The sequence below is a fragment of the Labrus bergylta genome, chromosome 1 (genome assembly GCF_963930695.1).
Source record: "Labrus bergylta chromosome 1, fLabBer1.1, whole genome shotgun sequence".
NCBI classification, from domain to species: Eukaryota; Metazoa; Chordata; class Actinopteri; order Labriformes; family Labridae; genus Labrus; species Labrus bergylta.
In genome coordinates this window covers 14,785,620-14,813,314 of record NC_089195.1, presented here as the reverse complement: position 1 = coordinate 14,813,314, position 27,695 = coordinate 14,785,620, and the positions used below count along the sequence as shown (strand labels likewise).

The following is a 27,695-nucleotide window of genomic DNA, read 5'->3' as shown; positions in this document are numbered from 1 at the left end:
TTTGATTTAACATATGTGAGGTCTTACAAGAAACAACCATCACATGCAGAAACATAATGCATTAGGATAAAGAGTGAAAGCATAATGTTCAGAGACAGGCACGGTACCATCTGCAGAGTTTAAAAACCTCACGACAGCACAGGTGTCAAACTGACCGAGAGAACCAGCAGACAGATATAAACACTTAAAGAAACTTACAGTCTGTCCAACAGTAAATTATACAGTTTAGCACAACATCTGTTACCTGCTAAATTACCAAACCTCTCAACGCCTGCCAGCTGCTTCAAGACACTGCCAAAATAAATCAGCTCAGGGTGACGAAGCAAACCACAGAAAGCCGTCAGGAACAGAGCCACGTTTGACCTCTCACCTTTCCATACTTCCATTAGCAGACAAATTATTTCCAATCACTTTTAGAAAGCCATTAGAATTCAGTTGGGCTGTAAAGATTCTGTCTGCTGTGCTCTAATTTGAATGATTTACTGTGTAGTGAATGTAAATCTTCAAACACTGGCTGGTGGTCAGAGATCTCAGCCAAAAACAGCAGTTAGGAAAAACTATCAGAGGGAAAGAACGGCTTGTGAAACCTCAAAAAGACTGCAGCTCAGCACACTGTGTAACCAGACTGAAGCCTCACAGCTTCAACCTTGGCCTCTTTTCTTCCAACCTCAACTGAAGAGGACATGCTGCATGAAGATTCATGGTTCTGTAGTCCAAAAAACCAACCCCACACCACTGTCCCAGTTTCAAAACACACAATACCGCTGCATGTTTAGTCTCTTTTTTAACTGGCTTTTTGAACAACGTTTGTTTTTTCACTCAGTGTTATGTCCTCTCTGTGGAGGAAAAAACAACAGATATACAAAAACATGTTCAAACACCACCGTGTCAGTCAACAAACAACGTGACCATATCAAGCTGACCGATGCAAGGCGACAATATGTCCAAACCTCCACAGTGGAACACTTTGGTTTACCAAACACTCATGCACATGTGAATATTATCCACATATGCACACACTCTTGGTGTATTAATCAGGATTTGGGACACTATTTCAACACTTGGCACATTTAAGAATAGACTTTCAAGCACTGTCATAAATGAGGCGATGCTTTTGAACTAGTTCTGAAAATAAAATAGCATCCCATCACTCCTCAAATTTCTTCTTAAAGTTAATTTAGGGGAAGAATGCATGACTTTTTTGTTTTGATCCAGTAAATGTCACCCGCTCTCCTCCAGCGACACACCTCCAACCCCCATCTCCTCGCGTTCACACAAAGGAGTTATCAATTGCAATGCACCATCATCAAAAGCAAGCGGCAGACAAAATTGTCTTTTGCTTGAGCTGCAATTGCCTGTGTCCTGCATTGTTGTGTTAGCAGGGCAATGTTAGCACACTTTAGTTAGCTGTAGCTTCACATTGATTAAAGAGTGATGAGGTCGGAGCCTAAACGCCAGACACAAACTAAATTCTGCTGTAATTAATATTTTAAATGATACACAAAGCATTTGGTCATTCAAGAAGTAACGTCACTGAAGTTCCATTGAAGGCAGGTTGATAAATGGACGTAAACTAACAACACCTTTACAAGTAGCTTAGTGACTCTTATCAGAAAAAGATGAGATGTCATAGACTACTCGCACATGACTAACAGCATAGTGACTGCCTTAATTAAAATGTGTTTATTGATGCAGACATATAAGTATTAAATTTGGGCGTTTGGTGCATTGCATATTTTCTGTAAACATCAACAAAAGAACTAAAAGTGTGTAACATTGCGTAACATTGCGTAACATGCGTAACAGAATTCAGTCTGGACACCCAGGACTGGTTTGTGTTGTCACTGTAGATTAAAGAGCTCAAGCCTTCTTGGGCCAAAAACAATGAAGCTGTCTACACGAAAGCTAAAAAAGCTGAAAGCACAAAGTGTTTTACAAGAAAAACAAGCACACGATTGTTTTAACGGATACACAAATGAATCAAAACTAAAACAAATAAACAGTCTGAATGTTCACTAGATTGGCCTGATTTATCACACTTACTCCTTTGGAGTAAATGAGAGCAACACGGCATGCAGCGCAGTAAGAGTTTGATCTCAATGATCTTCTTTTCATGATCGTTGGAAGATTAAACCATGATTGAAATTGAAACATTATTAATTGCCCAGCCCAGTAATATCTCTTCTGTTCAATACATATTATTGTGGTTCAGGTCAATACTATATTTCTTATTCATATTTCTTGTTTTATTTATATGTATACCCATATATTCTGCAGTATAAGTGCAACTGTAACAACTGAAATAAATCCCCCCTGGGCATATTAAGTTTAGTATTAAATAAGATGAGAGCTGAAAGCGAGCTCCTCAACATTCACCTTCGTCATGAGAGTTGTGGAGAAGCAAAAAGAATTGTAGATGTTGGTGATATTATTTTTCACATCTTCTGTTTTCCACCTCAGAGTTTAAAAAACTCGTAAGGGACAGTTCACGTCAGCAGCAACAACAGGGTCAGTGTCTGAGTATTGTGAGCACTTCTCTATTCTGCTGCTCACAAATTGTCGACGCAATTACAAACACACACACACACACACACAAGTTTATGCACAAGAATACATTTGCAGATGCAGTTGGACAAACACACAGACAGACATGACAGCCACAGCAGACTTCCTGCTCGGGTTAAAATCAACTCGAACTGATAATCAAACAAAAGAGCAGACTGCACTCCATTTCATTAAGTGAACTCTTAGAGGAAATGAATCAAGCAGCTGAGCTCAAACAATAAGCTATCGCACAAGGCACAAGCCAGTGCATTAACAACAACGAGCTGGAAATGATCTACAGCGCATTATTCACTCTGTGTCAGCGTGCAACGAGGAAGTGACGATGGATTCATGTGAGTAACTCAATAATAGATTTCACAATAAAGAATATAACTGACTCAGTCTCACGTTAGGCTGTAAAGGTACTAATGATCTAATTTTAATCATGTACAAATTAGTCTTTTGCACTTTCTTGCTGCAAACAAACCAGCCAGACTGCTACTGTAGTTAAAGGTGTTTCTGAAGAGCATTTGGAAGAGGTCCGTTTTGGTGAGAGCCCATCCAGGGACTAATGGTATGGGCTAATTTTATCACAGATATGAGCCAATATTACAAGATTCATTCACCAGCATTTAATTTGAGTATCATTGCACTACACTAGCAGTTCTCTTTCACCAGCAGAGGGCGCTATATGGATTACGACAAGCATTCGGTGAAGCAGTGATGCACATGGGAAGTTACTTTCCAGTTGAGTCAACATCTTGTCTTCATGATAAATCTTTTCCACAAGTGATTGGTAACTGCATTTTAAAGAACAATGCAATACATGTGTTTATAAATATCTATCTATCTCTACAGATTTCATAGATCGAAGAAAGATGTCGGCCGATATATCTGTCTCAGATTTTTTTTTCTCTGCTCCAAAAATCAGATATCTGTCAGGCCCTAGTTTTGGCACATAATGAAAAGTTATCAATCCTGTGTTTTCCCTCCTCATATCCTCTTACAACAAGAATCATTGAAAGTGCGGTACACATAGGACATATTCTGTCTTTGAGAGCTCGTGTTGGTTGCTGTTTTTTTTAGTGTTAGGCTAACCCTAATTGCAAAGAACATTTTTTGACAATGTTTTCGTTACTGGTCCTTCATCAGGTGATCAGTTTCTTAAAGAGAGTGGCCATCTTGAATATGAAGTGGCATCTTGTCTCCAACCATAAACATCATCACATCGGATCTGAATATATAAACTAAACAATACTAAATAAAAAACATCAGCTTTCTGACTGAGAGTTAACATATCATAACATTACATTAGGCTATTCAAGTAATCCACAATAAATTGTGAATTCATGAAATCTACTCTATACTGAGACTGAATGTAAAAAGAAGCTATCCGTATACCGCCACTCTTCACAGAGATGCGCTCTCGTGCTGACTGAGCTCAGTACTGTCCACATATAGCTCTGGTTCAAACTGTTCTTGTCTTTTACAGGGCTGCAGCTTTCCTTATGTTGACTCCTTTCAACAGAGTTGTGACAGTCTCCTGAGAAATCAATTTGTAATTCTGAGGAACAAGATAATCTCGGAAATATTGCTCAAGAAATCAGACTTTTCATAACAAGGAAATATTTGTTTTGAAGCATCTGCCAAGTAAGCATCAGAGAGGCTTAGTCAGACAGAAAGACTGATTCATTGATGCCATGGATCGTATTCCTTTCCAGGCTGCTCTGAGGTCACCACCACTCAACAGATCTTCAATGTGATTCTTAAACTTCAGTTTTGCCTCCCATATTTCCACCCTGACTTCCCTGGAGCCTTTTATCTCCGGGGGGTCACCAGAGTAGAAAATCAATTCATTTTTATTTGTAACTGATTTAAGTTCTTTTATGACCCAGGGTTTATTATTCGGGTAAGTCGACACCTTTTTAGTTGGTATCAAGGTGTAAGCTCACTTACTGAACCATAGCAGAGCTCAAGTGTGGTTTTATTTAGTGTTGTAGCACAAGTCACATATAAGTAAGTCCTTAATGTTTTATTTAATTGCAATGCTTAAAATCCCCCAGGATAAACTTGGGTGAAGCTGGGCAGATAGGTTCTAGTTTGTGCATGACTTCAGCGATCAGTTAGGCAGCAGCAACCCAAATGTGGGTCCCATTCACTCAGCCATGTTTCAGTAAAGGCAGGAAGACAGGTGTCTTTTATTTTCTGTTTAAACTTACTGTTTAAACTTGGCGTACCTACCTGGCCCTTACAATCTTTATCGTAATATACAATCAGCCCATCGCACCACAATATGTTGTGTAAAACATATTTAGTGACCACTGCACATCTGTCCTGTTACTTATACCCAGACATTGTGTAAAGCTTGAACTATTCTGTCTGCACTGAGTGCTCATGTTGTGCACTGAGCTCCCCATCAGGCTGCAGGAAGATCGGACGCCCCACTGAGTGATCTTCTGCTTTAGAAAAAGATGACAGATAAACACGTGCTCTTCCATCCAGGACTTCCAAGAATCTTCAACCCAGAGCTCAACAGAGTCAACAGAAAGCAGCAGCACTTACTATAAACCAGAGTAAACATTACAGCTCATCCCAGAGCTCAACAGCAACCTGCTGCTCACATAACTCTGCTGCTTCAGGCGAGACGTCATCGGCTTCTGCTGCACTTATTTGCACAGAGCAGCTGAATCATGAAGCAAATCTTCGTTTATGTGCACTGTGGCAACTCTCCCAGCTCCCAGTTTATTTCTCCCCAAACAACTTCTATATTTACACATTTCTTTAACGTGTATGGACACTTAATCTTTCATAATCCAAGCATTATCTCCCTGGCTTCCTGTAAACGGAGTCTCTTGGCAGTAATATACTGTATATGGAAGAAAAATATCTGGATGACAAAGTACAATCCTGTGGCCAATTTCCGTCCTTTATATGAAGCTTTAGAATAAACCGATTTGAAGGCCTAATTTGTCATTCCATGGTTTTATTTTAATGCCCACAAATGTTTGTTTATATGAGGATTATGTGAAATGGATATCCTTCTTTCAAAGCAGTGTTTACACTCATGTAAGAAGAGCTTACGCTGTACAGCATTTAAACTGGGAATCAACCCAACATCCATTGAACTGCGCAGCCTCTATTAAAGGTTTGCTGGCCGAGTAGCACTTTGTCACCAGGATTGAATTACATCTGTGCCTCTCTCGTCATTAAACGTCTTCGGTGCCACCTTACAACTCTCAGAAGAATCAAAATAAGGGAAACATTATGTGCACATCAAGTCATTGCCTGGAAAACACAAGGTGCACTACATTGACTTTAAGTGTAGAAGATCGCAGTGATTTATTTATTGTAGCTGTCATGTAATGCCTCAACGTTTTCAAGAAATGTCAGAAGTTTGAGTGAACTGCAGACTTCTTGTATCAGAGAAAACGTGATGCACCAAACATATTATCATTAGAGCTCCCAGTAATAATAACCCTGTGAAAAAGGGCTCTAGTTATGAAATCATTTTGTCCCATTGCACCAGTAGCTAATTAAAAAAAGAAGAACATGACCTGTTGAACCTTTACATGTTTATGTTATCATCGTGAGAATGTTAATCTGGTGATATCTGCATCAAGCACAAAGCAGCTATGACCTTGTGGCTTGGTTTTCTTTGTTTGTTTCTCTGTTGAAGGAAAATCTAAGTTTGTGAAAGAGGCATTTTGTGCAGTTTTGGGTATCTAAAAGTCAAAAACGGTATCAGCAATTGACACTGCAGCTGATGATAGACGCTAACACGCAATAACTCCAAACATTGATAAAAAGTTTGACGAGCTGAGAAGTTGTCTTAAAGTTTGGTAGTATAATGATTCACCATGTCAATTACTTTTTGTACAAAGATAAATTTAGCCTTATAATGATATTACACGACCAGTGAGGTTTCACCAAACAAACAAGAAAGTTTTTGCTCAAATATGTTCTTCTCATTAGTGCACTGTTCCTTTTCACAACCCTGAAGACTCTCTTTCAGCTGAAAAATCTGTCAGATCGTCATTCAATCTTCTGTTTTCGTTCTAACTAAGGATCCACTGGATTTATTGACTCTATAATTAATACTTCAAATGAACTTTTAATTGATTTATTATCTCACAGTGACACATAAAGCTCCTTTTATGGCCAGCTAAAACAAACTCTGTCAAATCATTTTTCTGCAGCGATTTACGAGACCACAGTGAACGGGGCAGACGCAGGAAGGGCCCCCAACTGAGAGACACCACACACACACACACACACACACACACACACACACACACACACACACACACACACACACACACACACACGCACACACACACACACACACACACACACACACGCACACACACACACACACACACACACACGCACAGCATGGTCGGACCACTCATGGCATGCTACAACTCTTTCTCTGTAACTGCAGTTGTACTCTGGAGACCATTACTACCACTAACTCATACATTCTACCTTATGGCAATGATTTCTGCAGCACAACTACACGCTTTAAGGACAAAAGGACTTGTGAAAAACTACAACAACCAGACTGCAGTGCTCCAAAGTTCTCCATGTCAAAGATCCACTATCGGTAGGATCAATATTTAGGCATGTTAGCATCATAAAAGGAGAGTTCAGCCATTGTTCTTACCGTTTTGCTGAGGTATCCGGTGGAGATATTCCGACACTGTTTGTCCTCAGAGTGGCAGCACCCTCCACATCTGTAGACGGACACACACGGCGGTTTATAGAAGATGTTGGTGGGAGCCCCGAACTCCCTGCCCACGTCGACACACACTTCCCTGGGCATGCACTGAGTCTTCCTCCACTCCAACTCTATACCTGCACGCACACACACACACACACACACACACACACACACACACACACACACACACAGAGGAAGACTAAGAACATGATCATGCAATAAGTCTTATTTGCAGCTGCTGCAATAATGTTCAGCAATACAAAAAGGCAAAATGATACGTATATCTAATAATCATCAAACCTTTAAAGGTGAAGCCAGCAGGGGGACAGAGTCCACTGGTTTCAATAAGAAGCTTGATTGTGGATTAGAAATCTATCTTTCATCATTGTTTTGCTACCTCAGTATTTATTTTCCTAAAGAGTTCATGGTCTCTGTTGCTGCTTTCAAGTCTCCTCAAAAAGAGAATGCTTTTCAAATTGTACTACTCACATTTAGAGTCAATTATTACCTAACCTTATCACCTTAACATCTGGCTGGGGTGCACTGATACATACATGGAGTGAAAAGTCTCAGTGATGTTGTTCTGTATATTTGCACTCATGGAATTAATAATGTCCAATCAGAACACTCGATCTGAGCTCACTGTTGCATAATAAAGACATAGCAAAACATACTCTTGAGGAGATCCAGGTTGAGGTAGGCAGCGGCGAACGTGGGCTCCTCTGTTTCAGCCGGCGGTCTCTGTCTGCGAGGCTGAGGCCGCGGGGAGAGTTTGGAGGCCGATGAGGCGGCGGCAGAAAGTTTGGATCTGCACTTCAGGGACGCCCAGTACGAAGGATAAATGAGACTCATGAGTTCATCGACGCTGGAGGCTGAGCGTAACTTCTCCTCCATGTCAGGTTTTGGTGGAGAGTCCTGAAAGAGACCAGAGACACCTTCACTGATTATCACTTTTGCATTTTTTGAGATATGGAGATTTCCTTCTGTACTCTAGCATCTGTAACACACCAATATTTCAGTATGAGCTAATTATTTTGTACAAAGAGGCTGCGACCTGCTCCCTGATTTGGTTATAATGACTATTTCTTCAGGCCTTAAAAACTCAAGCAAACAGACTTTGCTGATCATTAAATCATCTGAAATATTGTATGGAGGGCGGGATTAACTCAGTTTGTAGGGTCTTGGGTTGGGAACCGGAGTGTCGTCGGTTCCCATCCTGTTGCAGGCCAAAGTATAGGAATTGGTCTGGTGGCTGGAGAAGTGCCAGGTCACTTCCAGAGTACTACCAAGGGGCCCATAAGCTAGGCACCAAACCCCCAAGAACTCTGGTGCACTCCCTCTATAGCAGCCCACTCTGAATCTCTCCATTAATGAATGTCCATTGGTCCTGTTTGTGCATGTGAGAAGCATGTCTTTAAATAACAGAGTGTAAACCAGAATTTAAAAAGGATATAAAACAAACGATTCCTGCAAGTAAGTAAATAAATTGCTTGAGCGGTGTACCATGAAGAAAAGATGACTCCAATGTTGAGATGAGAGGAAGCTGGGTGTTCGGGAACCTAAGGTTATCAGTCAATCAAAAAAATACAGGAAAAGAAGTGCATACTGATTTTTAAACTTCCTGAATAAGCCAAGTGGCAGTCTCCTTAGTGAGCACTCCAGCCGTGTGTGTGTGTGTGTGTGTGTGTGTGTGTGTACAGATAGAGTGAGGGTGAGACCTCTGATATGGAACGGTGTGCTGGTATGACATTTACTCAGGTTATTTGTGAGCATTGAATGTTCAGTTTGAGCTGCAGTTTGTCAGTAAATAAATCCAGCAGTTCCTCGAAAGCCAAGCAGAGCTCTTCATATGTGTTTATCAACAGCTGAGTTTAATGACACAGATGTTAAACCAAACCTAAACTCACAACGCCAGCCGAGCTGTTCACGAGCTGTAGGAAGCCCCCCGCTGCTAACTATCTCACACATTTATTTCAGAAATTAATGGTAGTCACTCTGTACCGTTAAAACAATTTTGCTGCAGGAATTAATATTCAGAAGTCAAATGAGTGTAAAACAGAAGTAAACATGATATTCATCATGAAGATAAATGAAAACGCAGTTACAAAAGGGGTAGCATGGGTCACCGGTGTCCTATCGGCTAGGTCGAACCCCATGTGAGGAGGCTTGAACATGGGTTCAAGTTTCAGGTACTTTCCCACCTCTTCTCAAATTAATCTTATCAAATGGGTCAGGACTCATTATGGGGTGCTGATTGCCTTGTGGTTACAGAGTGTACGGTGGCTATAGTCTTCCAGGGGGACGGCGCAGGGATTCGAATCCAACCCATAGCTCCTTTCCCTCCTTTATGTCATTCCCCACTCTCTCTGTCCCTGATTTCCAACTCGTTGACAAAGATAAGGGTTATGAAGGTGGTCATTTGTTGAGACTGACATTAAGATTGTATCATAAAAATATCCATGCTATAAGTGTAAAATACTCATAAATATGGCTGACCGAGGACATTTATACTGCATGTTCGGACTCGGCTCATGGCCCTCCTGATTCGTCTTCTCTGACGGATGTATTCAGAGTTTTTGTGAATGTTATCTCACTTCCTGTCCTTCAACACAACATAGATGGATAGATGCCATTGTGCTATTTATGATAAATATTAATTTAACATCCACACAAATACTGTGACAGGAACACACACACACATACGAACAGGCCTTTGTATTTAAACAGACAGACTGTAGCTGTCCATTGTATTTTGCTGCCTGTAATAGTTAAAAGACGCAGGCGCGTCACACACACACACACACACACACACACACACACACACACACACACACACACACACAGACACACACACACACACACACACACACACACACACACACACACACACACCATTTCCCACCAGAAACAATGTGTTTATTTATGTCTGTTTCTATATGCATTTGCATGTTTGGTGTATGTGTTATATATGTCCTGTCTGTGTTTCCTCCGTCTCGTGTGTGTGTCTGTGGGTGTTACTGTGTTTGTGTATTTTTGTCTCAGTTTCCCCTGATTCTGGGTTTCTGCTTGTGTTAAAAAAGAGTGTTTTCACACACACACACACACACACACACACACACACACACACACACACACACACACACACACACACACACACACACACACACACACACACACACTGTTGTCCCTTCATGTGGGAAAAAGACATTTTTCTGCCGTCATCATCGACTCAAAGAAGCCGAAACAAACAATCGAGAATAAAGCAGCTGAGGTCGCCTGAATCCTATTTCTATTCTGATGTTTCCTGGATGTTTCAAGGTTTTATTGTTTGAAACTGAATGGAAAATTAAGCCCTGGTTGGTTTCACATGGCTGGAAATGTTTTAGAGCCACACACTGTCAACTTCTGCTATTTCAACTCAGACTACATTTTTTGTCAAATCAGCTTCCTAAAGATTTGAATCTTCAGTCATCCATCTTTGCTAATAGCCACGTCTAAGTGTTATATAATCGTCATGGTGAAAGAAGAAGAAGAAGAAGAAAAGAAGAAGCAGATATGCCCCCACTTGCTTGAACTCCACAAAATGTTGGATCACTACGTTTCGACCAGAGGTCTTCTTCAGGTGATCCTTCACATGTTTACCTGAAGAAGACCTCTAGTCAAAACATTGTGATCATTCAGCAGTCAAGTCGAGTCAACTTTATTTATATAGCATCATTAAACCAACCAAGGCTGACTAATGTGCTTTACAGTAAAAAGTTGAAAACTTAATCATAAAATTGATTTTAAAATAATAAAATGTATCGGGTTAAAACGTGATAAATGAAAGTAAAGTAGTTCTAAAATATGTTGGGATAAAACACTGTCATCGTAAAGCAAAAGCTAAAGAGAAGAGATAAGCAGTGATTTAAAACACTCGGGGGTCGGGGCAGATCTTGTGTGTAATTTTGGGCCTGTTAGGAGGCTAGCAGTCACATTTTAGACAAGCAGCAGCCGTTTGATGGACGACTGGGTGACGGCTGTATCTTTTGTTCCCAAGCCTTTCTGAGGCTATTGCATGACTACATCAATGAAATTTATCTCATAAGAGAAAGTGCTCCTCACAGTTTTTCAACAGCTAACATTAAAGGCTAACTGCAGACTGTGAAATGGTGCAATGTCTTTGTCATGGGAAATTTGTAGACACACAAGGAGGAAAAAAGACTGCAGGAAAATGTTTGTCTGTCACAGTACTATAGGATCAACTGACTCACAGCAAACAGGTTAACTGTGATAGCACTTTTAGATATCAAAATACTGGACCTGGAGCAGTAACAGGTTGAACGTGACAAAGTGGAAATACCAGCAGACAGAGACAGGCTGAGATATGAACAGACAGAAAGTAAACCAGCTATCAGACGGCTGCACACCTGTCAGACAGCTCAGAAGATTTCTGTGATCGTGAGACTCCCCGAAGCTTGAAACAAGAGAGCGTCTTTCTGCAGCGTGATGTCAACAGCTGACACTCAGCCTCTGTATCGGAGGGATCGATTTCTGACGTTTGTCTGAGCTGTTTCACCACAATAACTTTATCTCACTGAGAACAAGAGCCAGGAGCCAAATCCCAGGAGTTCTGTCAAGCTGCAGAAGATTTGTTTCTGCTCATGAGTCTAAATTCAACTGTTAAACTGTCAAAAAACATCAAATACCAACTGTTTTTAACGGGTTCAGATGGTGTTAAATATCCAAACCAGTCGGCTCTAAATGGCTGCAGTGCTAATGTGTCCCACAGACAGATTTCTCTGTAGTTAAGCTTAATCGCAAAAAAAGTGTTGCAGTGTTTACAGCATGTGTACAGTGATGCTACATGCAGACTTTTGGTGCTGCACCTGTAACATTAAGGATTATAGTAGATAGTATATAATGTGAATATCCATAGCAAAGCCTGCAATGGGATGTGTTCATATGCAGAACAAGAAGACTTTAGTTTAAACATTAGTGTGCAGCCCAATTATGAAGAACACAAGTCTGCTGGGTGGTGTTCAGTGGCCATGCATGGGTCAAACAACCCACTTTTTATTTTATTTTTTCTGTGTCTTTATTGTAGAGACAGGACAGTGAAATAGTCCTACATCAGGGACAGCGAGAGAGTGGGGAATAACATGCAGGAAAGGAGACACAGGTTGGTGTTGCCCGCTTCGAGGACTACAGGAACTGTACATGAGGAGCTTGGACCAGCCACTAGGCCAACAGTGCCCCATCAACCCACTTTTTGATGAAAAAAAACAGGACTTATTTTTGGAGAAATTACTGTCAGCGATTACAGAGAAACACGTTGAACAAAGTTGTAAAAGTCCTCCTGTTTCCCTGAAGTTTTGCTGTGGACACTCTTTGTTTTCATTCAACACTCAGTCTAACAGTAAAGTCAAAATAACTATGTTTATATGCACTAAAGGGCGAGATTTTGAGGGATAGACTGAAGACACTAGAGTCACTGTTAAAATAGAGCCTGAGGAGCGCCTGTAGCATCGTGCTTAGTGTGCACAGCACGCCCCATCTGTAGTCTGTAGTCCTCCCGGCGGGGGGCCTGGGTTTGAATTCAACCTGTAGCTCCTGTCCTGCATGTCATTCCCCACTGTCTCTCCTTCCCCATTATCTGATTATATCCACTTTCCTATCTAAGGTATATCAAGATCCAATAAAAATACAGCCTGATATGTTCAGATGTAACCCAGCCTGACTAGTTTTTGTCAGAACATGTCGCTGACACTGTGAAAAACATGGTGGTATGAAGCTGAATCAACGTATGAATATGATGTTTACATGTCCAAAGAATGCACCTGAACTGAACTATTGTATTACAACTAAAGCATGATCTTTTTCCTGAACATGACAAAAGTCAGATTGGCGCCCCAACATCACCAAACTGTTATGACCACTGTGATAACGACATACATTTAACGTTTCCTGCCTGGTTCTCTTCTCTGACATTTTCAGAAATAATATCTGACGATCACAGAAGAAACATAAAAAAGGTTATATCAAACAAATGTTGCTCTTTCCTTTAACACTGGCAGACCTCTGTTTCCCTCAGTTTCCCTCGGTAATGACCGTTGGTCTTTATTTAGAAAGCTCTGTAAGCTTTATTTATTTATTTTTATTCAAGGAAATAACATGAAGACGATGTAAAGGAATCCTGTCCTGGCAACAGCTGCAGCTCTAGCCCTTGAACCTGGAGCTGGTCGAGTCACATTAGTTTCTTCTGTTGTTGACAAAGCTGATATCAGAAGTCCTATCACGGGGTGCTGGGAGCGTAGTGGTTAGTGCCCGCGCCCCATATTCTGAGGCTGTAGTCCTCCTAGTGGGCGGCCTGGGTACGACTCCGACCTGTGGCTCATTTCCCACTTGTCATTCCCCACTCTCTCTCTCTTTCTCTCTCACATGATTTCAGACTCTATCCACTGTCCTATCTCTAAATAAAGGCAGAAAAAGCCCAAAAATAAACCTTGAAGTTCCACCCCTTCCTGATTTTCATTGGTTGGTTGGGGAGGAGTGACATTGACTAGTATTGGGCTATTCCAAAAGTTGGAAAAAAAAAAAGGGACAAAAACCAGCTGTTGTCGAGGGCGTTTTTGCGCTCAAGGTGCTGATCGCTGAAAACGTTGAACTACATTGTTTGTATTGAAAATGGTCGCTGCCAGAGCAAAAAAAAAAAAAAGAAAGACCTCAATGGACACAGGTCATAATGCAGCTGTAAAATTAGTATAATGTAAAACACTCACAGGTAAATTATTACTGCACTTCTTTAACAACATTCTGATGACAATTCTGATCAACTTTGAATGAAGGACTTTTACCTGTAGTGGAGTGCTTTCTCAGGCCCCATCCACCCGTATACGATTTATTTGAAGACGTAGTATTTTCTCTCCCTTTTGGCCTCCCGTCCACATGAAAACAATTTAAAACTGAATTTTTGGTCACTGCAAACAAAGTTTTTGAAAAATGCATGCCAAGGTGGAGATTTAAAAAAAATTATGTTTACTTATTATTCGTATTCGTGTGAACAGTTAAAACGGTTAAAACGGTTAAAACGGACCTTTATCTAATAGTGACGTAATTACGTCGACTTCCGTGTTGAGCATGCGTCATAACCAAGATGGTGGGCTACCGGTTTGTTTACATCTGTTCGCTGCTGTGCACTTATTTACTTTATATTCAAGTGTGACTCTAAGCAGCAACTCCACTTCGTCGTCCGTCCAAACGAATGAATCGGCGTTGTGTTTGTTGACTTGTTTTGCCATCTTTCCAAATCGCCGCTGTCAAAAGGACGCTTAATACGCATGCTCGCAATGTTCTTTTACAGTATTTGATGTGAATGAGGCACAGCTATTATCGCCACCTACTGGCCTGGCATGCTTATGTGAGCGTTTTCCATCGTTTTTGCGTTGCCATGTGGACAGAGAGATTTTTAAAAAACTGTTGGTGTGGACAGGATTTTTTTTGCAACCGGACGTGGGGGAAACAAGTTTTTAGAAATATCCGTATACGTGTGGACGTGGCCTCAGTGTGGTAAGAGTACTTTTATATCTGTGTGAGCTGCAGATTTCATCTATCAAACAGCTTATTATACAGCTATACAGCGGGAAACATGAGCATCATAAGGTTACTAATATTATGATACCAGTCAGACATAACTCAGTCACCATCATCTGCTTGTTAAAACTCGCTATCGTATCAGCTGGTGCTCTCTGGTGAAACGAGAAAGAGATAAGCTGCATTCAAAAGAATAATCGCAAAAGATATTTGTACAATTTTTTTTTTTAATTAACTGAAAAAGATTTACATATTTATGCACTCATCTAGAAACGTTTTTTAAATAGGTGTCAGGGACTACATTGTGAACATAGACAATTAAAATGATTTAAAAATGTCTCTTTCAGCTAAAATCGACTGCTCTATATTAGAAAGAGTCCGAAACACTGAGAAGAACTGTGAACGCAAATGGTAAAACATTCAGACTCAGCAGACGTGAAAAGACCTGTCAGAGCCTCAAAAACACAGACAGCATCAAAGGAAAGAAACATGATACATACAGTATCTATATCAGTTTTCTAGGAGACTGGAATAAAGAACAGTCATCCTGAATACAGCTCAGAGCATTTATTAGTTTTCAATGTAACTTTAGTAGCTGACTGATAAAGATAGAATTGATGAATGCTCACCATTCACACGAGGACATTAAACACATTAAAGCCGCGTTCAGACATCAGCTCACTCTGACTTTTTGCGGAAAAAATACTAGGGGTCTGGCCGGAGAACCTCCAGTTAAAGTCCGCGAGAAAAATGCGTCTGTTTGCGTTCACACATAGCCTAAAGATCCTCCGGGAAGCCAAATCTCCGGAGTTTTTCAGGAGATTTCCGTATGTGTGAAAAGGGTCTGGCCCTGCCGCCTGGTGTCTCTACTTCTGTGGGGGGCCTGACACAGTATGTAAAAAAAGTAGGAGGGGTTTTGAGTTGAAAGCAGAAAATAACTTAAAGATTTAAAGTATGAATTCAATTTAATTGATTCACATGAAATGAAAACACTTCACATGGAACAGATTCCTGTATCTTTTCATATTTAGCACTAAGAAAACATGGTGCAGCCCCACTGATAACTGATGTCTTGACAACTCTCAAGAACATTAAACTCAGTTTTCTAGTCCGACATCATGAAGGCTCCAGTCAACAGGTCAACTTCTTTCCCACAATGCTCTGACACCACCTCGTCAATCCAAGCCTGGTCACCGCCTTTTTTAGAATCTTGTGTTCATGTTAATGAAACACAGAAGCTTTAAAACTATTTCAAAAATGAAATTATATGTCCCCAAAGATGTAATACATCTAGATGAATCGCTAAGTGCAGCACAGATGCTCTCTCTCTCTCTCTCCCGAATTTGTCATTTTTACTATGAAGAAGTAATAACACATTCTTAGAGACAGAAAAACAATCACAATGCAAGAGCTGATCAACAGGAGAACATCACATGTGATGCTCATGGATATTAATTTGTAGATGTTTGGCTGAGGAGGAGTGTGTGTATTTATTTTTTGGGTGTTTTGCAAGAAAGCCTGACTTTTTATACCAAACAAACCCAGAGCTTGGTGGTCTCCCTGAGAGTCGGTATGTGTTTTCCTTTTTTTTGGTGTGTGTGTAAGAGTTGAAAATTCATCATGGCAGAGTATTTGTTTAACAGTGCAGTGTTTGAATGTGCATCTTCCCAGACACACACACACACACACACACACACACACACTCACTCACAGTTTACATCAGGACGGCCAATGTGTAACCCCAGCATGCTCTGTCGAACAACAACAAGCGCTGATGTCATGAGTGCTGCAGGACGCGTTTACAGCCTGAAACAGCTTCAGACTTTAAATAAGTTAGGACAGTAAACAGTGAGACTCATGAGGACGCGAGCAATAGTTAATCATTCACTCTTTTCTCTCTTCTTCTGTTACACTGGATATGTTAGAGTTACATTCATAGCACTGGATAAAGACGGTCCTGAGATAATGAAACATGTTTGTACGGATCAGTGATTAGTCGCGCTTTAGCGCTCCACCATCAGACCAAGATGTTGTCTAATTCATAAAGAAACTAAAACATCCAGTGGACATGTTGTAATCGATGGTTAAAGTGGGTGAAAGAGCAGATATGGAAAAGAAGAAGAGAGTGAACATTTTGCAGTGCAGAGGGAACAGAGCTCATTTGGCTCTCAGAGAAAATGTTGCATGAACTCTTCTGAATCTCAAAGTGCAAAGCAGGAAAAGTCCAGGCTTTACTGGTGACGTCTGACTCAAAAAGGCTTTACATTATTCAAGTCGTATATCCATAGAGCTGAACGATGTATCGTTTTACCACTGAAAATAGTGATGTGTGCATGCACAATATGTATACTCACGTCCTGCGGTGTGAGTCGAGTGACCTGAGGCCCGTCATGCAGCCACTTTTATGTTAATTGATGCAGACCTAAATCGCCAGTTTTCTCGTTTCCAGGACTAATCTACACTGTGAGTGTGCAGAGTTTTTCAGGCACCAGCCGACGCTGCTGCCGTCACAGATACACCTGCATGCCACTCAAAGCAGACGGTCAAACACAGATTGGAAATAAGTGTATTGTTCTTTTTAATGTTGTGGACACTTTGTGTACAGATACACCTGCAGCGCAGGAGCTTTAGTTTAAAAAGAAGTTAAGATCACGGGGCTGCTCAAGTTGACTACACGTAGCGTTGAACATCATTAGAAATGGTTGATGACATTTAGGAAACTGAGAAGCACAAATGTATTTAAAGATTAGGATGATATGTGTCGCTCTACCTGTTCTCTCTTCACCTTTCCTCCTCCTCCTCCTCCTCCTCCTCTCAGGGCTGATGTCAGAAGGCTGGACGGTGTGTGATGAATGTATAGGAGGAGGTTTATATTTAAAATTAGAAAATGACTTAAAGGTGCACTTTCGAGATTTGGTCATGAAATTTGAAAGTTGGAGAATGTTAAACAATACTATGCTTTATTTTCTGAACTGAAAACACAAATTTTACTCAAAGAAAATAAATGGATCCCTGGAACTAGAGCTTAAAAGCTACTAGGAGAGTAACGGTTTCACTATGTCTTTTTCAGTGGCGTGCATCGACATGTTGAATCTGTGCTGCGTTTGAAAGTTTACACCTTCCTGTTCAGAGCGTTCAGATTCAAAATCTATGCAAATCACAATGAAGGAAAATATAATGAAATCAAATCAAATCTCCAATTGCTCATTTTGGCACATGATCCAAGTGTTGAGTGAAACTACTTCAAAGCAAATTGGCAGGGCCCCAGTGGCCAAGTGGTTAGTCTGCACGCCCCATGTGCAGAGGCTGAAGTCCTCCAAGCAGGCGGTCCAGGGTTGAATCCAACCTGTGGCTCCTTTCCTGCATGTCTTTCCCCTCTCTCTCTCTTTCTCTCCCTATTTTTCCGACTCTCTCCTCAAAAATGTTATTGGTTGGCTTTCAGAGATTCGATATTCATGATATTTCACTGAATGTGTGTCTAATCTGTTATTCAAAAAACAAGCGCAGGAGAGAGGAGAGGTGTGTGTGCTGCACGGCAGAGATCAAGAACAGCGTGTGTGTGTGTGTGTGTGTGTGTGTGTGTGTGTGTGTGTGTGTGTGTGTGTGTGTGTGTGTGTGTGTGTGTGAAGTGAGTGAAAGACGGCACATCTTAAAACGCTGTCATTAATAAAGTATCAGTATTAATAAAAGGAAGTATAGTGTTGCTTTGAACAGCTGCGTTCTTATTTCTAGTATCGCTATACTGTGCAACACTAAGGTGTTTATGAGATTATAAAAACACAACCTGTCGCCTTCATACCTATTTCTGTCACCTGTATTCGGCTCATGGAATTAAGTTCACATTCGGCCGACCAAAAATAAACCAAACTGGTAAAAATGACTCAAATGTTACTAAAACGAATACAAAAAAATCTTTTGAGACTAAATAATAATAATCTGAATAACTGTGGCCTAATTTGCAAAGTATGTGAACACATGTTGCCACCCGACGGGTCAAACATTTGGATTTACACTCACAGAGGTTTAAATATAAAGGAAGGATTTCGGTAGACACACACGCACACACACACACACACACACACACACACACACACACACACACACACACACACACACACACACACACACACACACTGAGACAGACAGACACATACACACACAGTGTATGCCATGGCAACACTGTCAGTTTCAATCACATTTCAATTTTAACTGCCTATTGATTCAAACCTTTTTCTGTGTTTCAGAACTGATTGTTAAACCAGCTGTTCACACACAAAGACACACACACACACAGAGAAACATCTGCAAATCCTTAAAGAAATCTGAGAAATGTTCTTGTATTTATGACATTTTATAAAGTGTCAGAGAGCGCGGTGCACTCTTAGAAACACTAAATCAGACGGTGGAGAATCTCAGAGATCAGAGAGGAATTATTTGATTACCATGTATTAGATTAGATCACTTTAGATTGAATTAGGTTAGTTCAAATTGAATTAGATAAGATTAGATAAGAAGTCCAAACAATCTCAGTGTATAAATTGAGTTAAAGAAAATAATTTAATCTCTCACTTTGAAGAAAAGGAGCAGTTTAAATCCAGACTGTTATGAAGGTTGGCGTAACTGGATAGAGAATGGTTTGCTGTCAGAGGGGGTCCAGCAGATACTTCTGGGACAGTGAAGATATTGCAAAGCTCGATTTTTCAGCTTTAAACAGCTTTAACTGGACATTGTGTCTGTCAGTGTTCATGTGCTAAAGACGAAAACTCGCCCTCAGTACGAACACAAGAACCAGTTGAGTAAGGTAGTAACGATGGGAACCAGAGCCGGCTATTACGACGGGCCTTTGGTCTCCGTAGTTAGGAAGCACACAAAATGCAAACACATACACACACGAGACATTCACACACGAGACATTCACACACAATTAGGCGTAGGCATACAGTACCAACCATGTGTTGAACTTTACAGTTGAATGGGTAACTGACTCTATAGTATTTGCAAAGTACAGAGGTCAAAGAGAACCAGGTCAGAACCATGGATAGCGTCATAGCGCTGTGACAGTCGAAGCTGTAAAACGTGACAACAAGCAGCTAAGAGCAGAGAAGCTGTCCATCACTCAGGTGAATTCCGACTTCTACGAGCATTTATAATACAATAACTTCACGACTCACAACAACCCCGCACTTCTCTTCGACAGAGAGGCACAAGATAACACGTAAGAGAGACTAGAGCTGCAGTACTTATCAACAAGCATCTCCTTGTCCCGAAAACTGACGAGCTACACATAGACTGTTTAACTGCAAAAGCACATACACACAATGGAACAGGTGCCCGCCGGCCACCTAAGCTTGTAGAGAACATATTACACTATGCATCGCCTTGTCTTAAAATTCAAATCTGAAACAAGTCTAATGTTCTGATTGTTTAGAGCGACATTGTCTAACTTGTTTCTAAGGTTCCCTCACACACCACTGAGTGCAGCAGCGGAGATGCATGCTGAACTATTGTATAGCTACTGCTGCTGGGAGGGGGCATGCATGGGCTGGCTACTGTTATTAAAAAAAGAGTCTTATTTAGGAAGCTGTGCGACCTTCTCTTGCAGGTGCAGGTTTGCTTCAGCTCGTCAGTCTCGCTAGGGATCTCTATGATTGGCTGATCGGAGGTTTCATTTCTCTCCAGCTCTCGACACAGGTTCAGGAAAGCCCCTTGAGCATGCCGCTGTAGTATCCATGCTTTCACCCATTAGTGCAGTTTCTCCTTAATTGTCGCCTCCGCCTCTTCTTTTCTTTTTCCACTAAATACGCCAGCGCCATTTTCAACTTTTTAGTAGGCTACCTATAATACGAGTGTTGAGCGACAACGGTGTGGAATTTTTTTTTCTCGTGTCAGAACAACGGACTACCGCCGCCTGCTGGCATGGAGAGTTATTTCCTCCCATGAATGTGCAGAACGTTCATGTACGTGGTGGTTGGCCGTCGGCTGCAGTCTTTGCAGTGTGTTCTAGTGCAAATCTTTGGCCAAGAGAAAAAGCGACTTGAGGTGACGCCACAGGCAGTCTTCGTCGCCACTAGTGCTTTGCCGTCTGCTTGGTGTGTCAGGGCCTTTAAGGAGCACTCACACTAGGCACAGTTGTCCCGTACCCTCACGCCCTTCTTTGTGCAAATTTATGAATAACTCTGAGGTCAAATCTAATCAAATGGATGAGAAGGAACTGTGCTAAAGAAATTAGCTATAGACAAAAACTGTCATTTGTTCCAGGTTGTAAACATGTTTATTTCTGCTTTCAAAAGAGGCATAATAATAAGGAACCTTAATGGGGATTCTTGGCTTTTTCAGCCAGCTTCAAGTGGACACTCGAGGAACTGCAGCCATTTTGCATGTTCTCCTAGGCTTCAATTTTTAAAAGTGGAGGTTTCCACTTGTGCTTAACTCGATTAAGTCTCATCATTTCCGTTACTAAAGACACAAACAGACCAGCTATGAAAAGGGATTTGGTTTAATGGAGTGTAGAACAGCACACATGGAAAAACTTTTGATTAAGTAGCTTAAATGTTGAGCTTCATAGTGAATCACACACACTGCTGCTGTAAGATCCAAAATGCAGAGGTCAGCAGATAGTAACACTGCAGTAGCTGACATGTCTTATCAAATACTTGTATGTGCAAATAAGCAAAAGATACAAGTGGTCCTCCAAGCACCCTGTTTTCAGTTGAACAGATTACTAGACTGCATGTTCTCAGCAGAAGGAGCCTCTTGGCCCCTCAGCTGTGACTTCATTATGCATTCTATCCTCATTGACCCTCTTTCACCCTCCATTCACTCCCATTAACGGCTCCCCCCACCTCCCATTCAGACCCTCACGGCCTAAAACACAGTGTGTCAACTGGTGAGGTCTGCAGGTCAGTCTCTGGAGGGTCTGACACCAACCGGTTAACCTTCAGATGTCAACACAGGCTGAATGAGGCCTCACATACGCAGAGTTCAAAGAGCATTAGGAGTCAAAAAGTCCTGCATTAATACCGCTCCGTCACAGTGCGGGTCCCCGAGAAGCGAATCTGACACAAAGAATTCAAGGTTGTTTAAGTTAAATTTGCATGTGTTGTAGTGTAAAAACGAAGAGACATTGTTTTCTCCTTTTGGCAAATTTAGTTCAGGCGGGGTTTATATAAATCATTCTTTAGTATTTAAAGGGCAGAACATTTTCCACTTATCACATTTCTAACATCTTTAACTGATGAGCAGAAATGGATCAAATGGAAGTGATGGGAAGAAAGAGAGATGGAATAGAGAAGGGATAAAAATGGAGGACGACTATCAGTTTACATAAGTTTGGGTTAGATCCAATCAATGTCCAGCCATACAACAGATGTTAAGATTTAAAAAGAACATTATTACATTTATTTTGGGATTACCCAAGAGGGAAGAAACAAAGTAAAACTCTTCATTCTGACAGAAACTCGGCTCATGTTGTTGCTCTGAGGACATTTTTATTCTACTCTCCACAGAAACAGTAATGTTGACGGAGAAGGTGAGAGCCAGACAGTTCAGCTGGTGCTCACACCGACATTTAAACGTGCGATGTGGAGTAACGTTACACGTAAATTGCTTGTTTGCGATGAAATTCCAACGTGTGAATGAGCTGTGAAATGACAAAAATGAGAGTGTCTCAGTCCTCTTTGGTTGATGCTTACAGCCTGTGGACTGATTCATACGTAGAGAGCGTTTGTTTCCGAGGAGTTCAAAGGATTTGCTTCCAAACAGTGCCTCTTAAGTTAGCTTAGAAATGGAGTCTGCTAGTGTCAACACACAGTCCAACCATGCAGCAACCTCAGGTGTTGAAAAATTGAGCCAATGCGAAAGTGAAAAAAATGCAGTTCCTCCAGCGTCCACTTGAGGCTGGCTCCAAAAGAAAGGAACAAAGGATGAGAACCAATGCACTAGATCAATGAACTTGAAGGTTTCTCAGTGAAGAGCATTAGGGGAGACAGCTCTCTCTCTGTTTTAATTTGGACCGCAGTACCCAAATTTGAACACTAGGTGTCAGAGTTACATATTGCTCCTTTAAGTGTCACTTTTGGTAAATGCTTTTTGGTTAGCTTATTAATACAAATACATTCTTTTGAACCAGCAGATATAGAAAAAGTCCAACAGATGCTAATCGGAAGCACTTATTTTGAATCTGGGAGAACTTTTCTTAATTTCTTAATGATATTTTTAGAGCACACGATCCGTATTTGGAGCCAATGGCTGCTCAGCCAGAGCAGTGATATTGAGCTGGACAGTCCTTGGAGAAATCACAGAAAAATTCCATCCAAATTATTTCTAATGACACACTGCATTCTTCTGCAGACTCCAGGGGGATGTGAAATATGGGCGAGAGATACACATGGAGAGAGAGAAAGAAGGGGTGAGGCTGCAGAATAAACAGAAACCGAGAGATGAGAGATCATGGAGTGATTGAGTAACGCTGAAGGCTGAAGAAAGTGGACTAATACTGTTCTATTCTTAGTCACATTCATCATGATGAAGTAAGAATGATGGAGAACCCTAACCCCACCGAGAGCGAGAGAGAGACTTGGCGAGACAGAGAGATTCTGGCGTTGGTTCCGAGTTCAGGGTCATCCACAGATTACACGCATGTTGGAAACTTCTTGGCGAGATACACCATCCTCCTTAAACCCATCATCACCTCTAGCCATCATTGCATTTCAAAAATAACACTCATCTTCCACTCAGAGGAATGTTTTTTTTATCCCAAAGCCAGACTTTCTATCAAGGTTTCCTGGAGGGAAAAGTAAAAAAGACATCTCTGAAACACAACTCGCACTCAGCTGGAAAGTTTAACACTCAACATGAACAAGCAAATGTGAAAACAAAAGCACCAAGATGGGTTTTTTTATGAACTTAGCAGGAAATACATCCCAATTGTGTATGTAACAACTGGCAGGATAACATAGAATGCTTTGAAGAGTTCAAATAAGGCAGGAAACAATGGTTGGGTTAAGTTTTCATGTGTAGTTCGTGTAGGAGAGTGTGCTCTGACTCCACATATCACAATCTTCTCAGCACTGTCAGCTGCACCTGTAGCAGACCATCACAGCGAAACAGACGACCAGCCGCTCTAGAAAAATACTTTTGAATGAAAGAGTAGACAAACTAAACCAACAGACTTCATTGAATTTAGACATTAAGTTGTGTTGTTGATTATTTCAGGTCCAAATCTTGACATTGGTGTACAAACTATTTAAATACAATAAATTGTGTTAGAAATATGTACAGCGTCTACACTGCACAGGTTGAACACCGGCTACTGCAATTCAAAGCTTCTATTGGTCGAGGCAGGTGACGTATGTGCTGCCAGCTCTCATCACTAAACCCTATGAAAACGCAAAAAGTTTTGACATTTTGGTGGCAGAGACCAAAGCTGGCTATGCCCCTCTTATGATTGGTCACTTTCAACACCGCTTTGGTTACATGAAGCCCGCTAAGGCTCAGTGCAACAGTTTATTTATCTTTGAGTTCTTTTATATATTTTATTTTCATAATTTATTGAAGAGAGAGTCAGAGGAAGACGAGGAAGTGGATGTATTGTTCAAACAGGAGAGTGACTTAGTTTTACAGCCAGACAGTAACGTTTAAGTTTCAGTAGCCGAGCTGTGAGATTTCCACCCAGTCCAGCCTGGACGACAGATCTGAGCAGAGGCTGGGACTCCCTGTCCTTAGAGCTGGACATTTGGCACAGCCAGCTGATGGTACCGCTAGTCGCACAGCTAACTGAGCTCTGCAGTTGGAGGAAGTTACACTAAGCACTAAGAGAAACGGTCTAACCTTAGTTTGACACTAATCTGGGATGGTAAAAAAGCTGCATCGCTTTGGACACCTGAGTATTAATGACAGACTGGAGTCCATGCCAACGCCAAGGTTTCTGGCCTCTTCTTTAACATTGATGGAAAAAGGACCTAAACTAGACACAGACTTTACTGTTACGTTTATCAACCCTGTTGCCAGGACAACCGTTGTCAGAAATCGTGGGCAAACTGTTCTGCACAGGAAAAGAAGAGGAATGGACGTTTAATTGACGATTAAAGATTCAAGAGAGCACAAAACAAATTTGGATCTTTTTTGAAAGCACACAAGCATATCGTTTGTAGAATAAACAAGAACTAAACAGGACAAATCTGCTGTTTAAAATCAAAGTCTTGATCGTAGCTGTAACTTTTGCAACATTGCCAACTGCAGTGTCAGGGTCTTAAAATACTCTCCTGAGTTGAACAACTTTCAAACGACAGATGAAAGTTTCAAAATGCTTTCACAACAAAAAACTGCACTGGGATCTGAGAGGTGGCCAATAAAAACACATATTTCCAAATTACTCATTTAAGTACCCCGCCGTGTCTAAACTCTCGGGCATTCACTGTGTTGCATGAAGTTGTAAAAGTCCTTTCATTAGGTAATAGTGAAGATTATCATCCACCAAAACTGTTATTGCAAAACACCATTTGATGTAGGGCCGATACTTTGATAGGACTCATAACCCTAATGACGCAAACAATGTCCTGGAGCAGATCCCACAGGTCAAAATGAAAACTGGACGTGGCAGCCAATGAAAACATGGAGGAGAGGTGAAAACAAAGAGGAACCACTAGAAAGTCATGAAGACAAATGGCACTGAACAGGCCTCATTGGACAGGCTGACGGGGGATTTTTCCCCCTCGTATCAAGCCAAGTGTAGTAAGTCAAATGAGTCAATGAGGATCTAGACTGAACCATGTGCAGCTCTGTGGTTGTTGATGTGCCATATGCAGTACAGTCAGTACCTGTCAGAACTCAAACGTCTTAGTTCTGTTATTTTTGGATCAAGCTCACTTGAGTCATTTGTGTTCTGCACAAAGACCTCCTGTGGCGCACTGATTCATTTTTCACTCAAAACACATCCAAAATGATTCCAATGCTCCACACGTATCTGCCTGAGGCTGAAATATTCACAACAGTTTACACATTTAAAGCTCAGAGAACAAGGCAGACTGTACACTGTTAGAAAATGTCCCCCAATGGTGACAACATAACTGTATAGATAATGGACAGCACAATGACCCTGAAGGGAAGCCAGACATTTAGCGCTCCCCCTGCTGACTGGTTGCAGTATTGGTCATAAATCCCGCCTCCTCCATGTTAACAGAAGACATACTGGCCAAACTGGAAAATCAAACTACAACTAAAAGTAATCCTTTTAACTCTGTTATGTTGCGATAGTTATCATCACTCTGATATGTGTTTAAAGTTACTCTTAAATTAGTTACTTCATGCTATAAAAACGAATTTAATGCCATGACTGCACCAGAGTGAGTAGACCTTCAGGATTTAACCTTGGTGAGAATTTTTCTGTCCATAAAAGATGTACTACATCTGCCAGGACCTGCTGTCCCAACGTAACATTCTGTTATTTGTGATGCAGTGTGTTAATAAAGCTGCGATCAGAGGATCATGGCGGACCCCAGCAAGTCATCAAAAGTTTGACTAAGCTACACTGAAAAGATAATGACACAACAAAGTCAAACACGTTCAGCAAAGACATTTCATGCAGGTAAGGAAGCACTTTTTAAAATGATAAAGCGTTTTCTTCAACACAACAGTATGAACTGTATCCGAGATGTTGCAGTCACCCATCATAATGCCCCGCACACAGCTAGTGGCAGCAGCTGTAGATTCATCTCGTCACGCTCAGGTACAAAATACAGCTGAGCTCACATTCACATTTACTGTATATTGAGTTAATCGAATCATGTCTACAAATAGTTCAAATATATAGATCAGAGTTCAAAGATCACCCCTGCGTTCATACAAAAGAGACCCTGTAGTGCAAATTATGTGCAGAAACTCTGTTCACTTCAGTGCTGACTGAACGAGGAGAGAGGAGGAGGACTGACACTGTGCAGTAACAAGATTTGTTTTGAAAGGGTTAAACTCCTTTGTCACTGTTGTGAAGTGTTTATATATAAAACATGCATCACTGATATCTGGTTATTCAGTACTACGCATATATTTAAGTCTTGTTTATTATTTTACCATACATCAGAAACAGCTAACAGAATAACTAAAATCATAATGTGACAAATGAGACCGAAGCCCCCTGCAGTAACAGATGGGTGACGTCACTCAGGCTTTGTCCGTTAATATTTAAAGTCTATGGTTTGAACCAGGGTTTACGTTAGCCAGTGTTTACCAGCTTTCGGCCGGAATCAGGTGCATCTGTCCGTCAGTTAAATACCAACATTCAAAATGTCAGGCGGGACATGTTGCAAATAAACATTTAAAAAATCATAAAAAATGTATAATGACACATGAGATATTGTGTTTCCAATAGGCTACATGGACAATATTTGCCGACCATTTTACCGTTTCTAATATCTATAAGTTGGACAATCACAATCGATACACTAATGTACAGTCCTCGCCCTCCAACCCTCGGTAATGTGTGGGAGGTCGCTTTGACACCTGATCTGCAGATCAGAGGGAAACAGAGACGTCCGCTTGTAAGTCCCTTGATTGAGCTGTGAGGTCTCATTCTTGTGATTTTGTTTCTCTCTGCAATCTTAAGTTTTGTATCATTGCCTTACATAGCGCTAGAAATGAAATATCGAAACGGAATATCGAAAAAGAACATTTACAGAATTACTGTGGAATAAGTCTTCGTAAAACATGCTGCTAATGATTAAGCTTCTGTCAATACAGCAAAACCAGGCAAAGAGAAATGGAAAGAGACGAAGCGGATCACACCGCTGTATTTAGAGAGAAGAGGTGCAGGTGTGTGTGTGTGTATGTGTAGTTGTGTGTATGTATGGATCAACCAGGAAATGGC

General features: G+C 41.0%; 1 protein-coding gene across 2 annotated transcripts in view; it reads right to left on the bottom strand.

Annotated features, from left to right (window-relative positions):
* vegfc (vascular endothelial growth factor c) overlaps window positions 1–27,695 on the bottom strand; it is a 46,898-nt gene that overhangs the window by 15,714 nt on the left and 3,489 nt on the right. For both annotated transcript variants that reach the window (XM_020637764.3, XM_020637763.3), the window contains exons 2-3: window positions 7,939–8,179; window positions 7,208–7,398 (exon numbers count right to left, since the gene is read on the bottom strand). In XM_020637764.3, coding sequence (XP_020493420.1) covers window positions 7,208–7,398; window positions 7,939–8,179 — 432 coding nt within the window. The remainder of the gene's footprint in view (window positions 1–7,207; window positions 7,399–7,938; window positions 8,180–27,695) is intronic.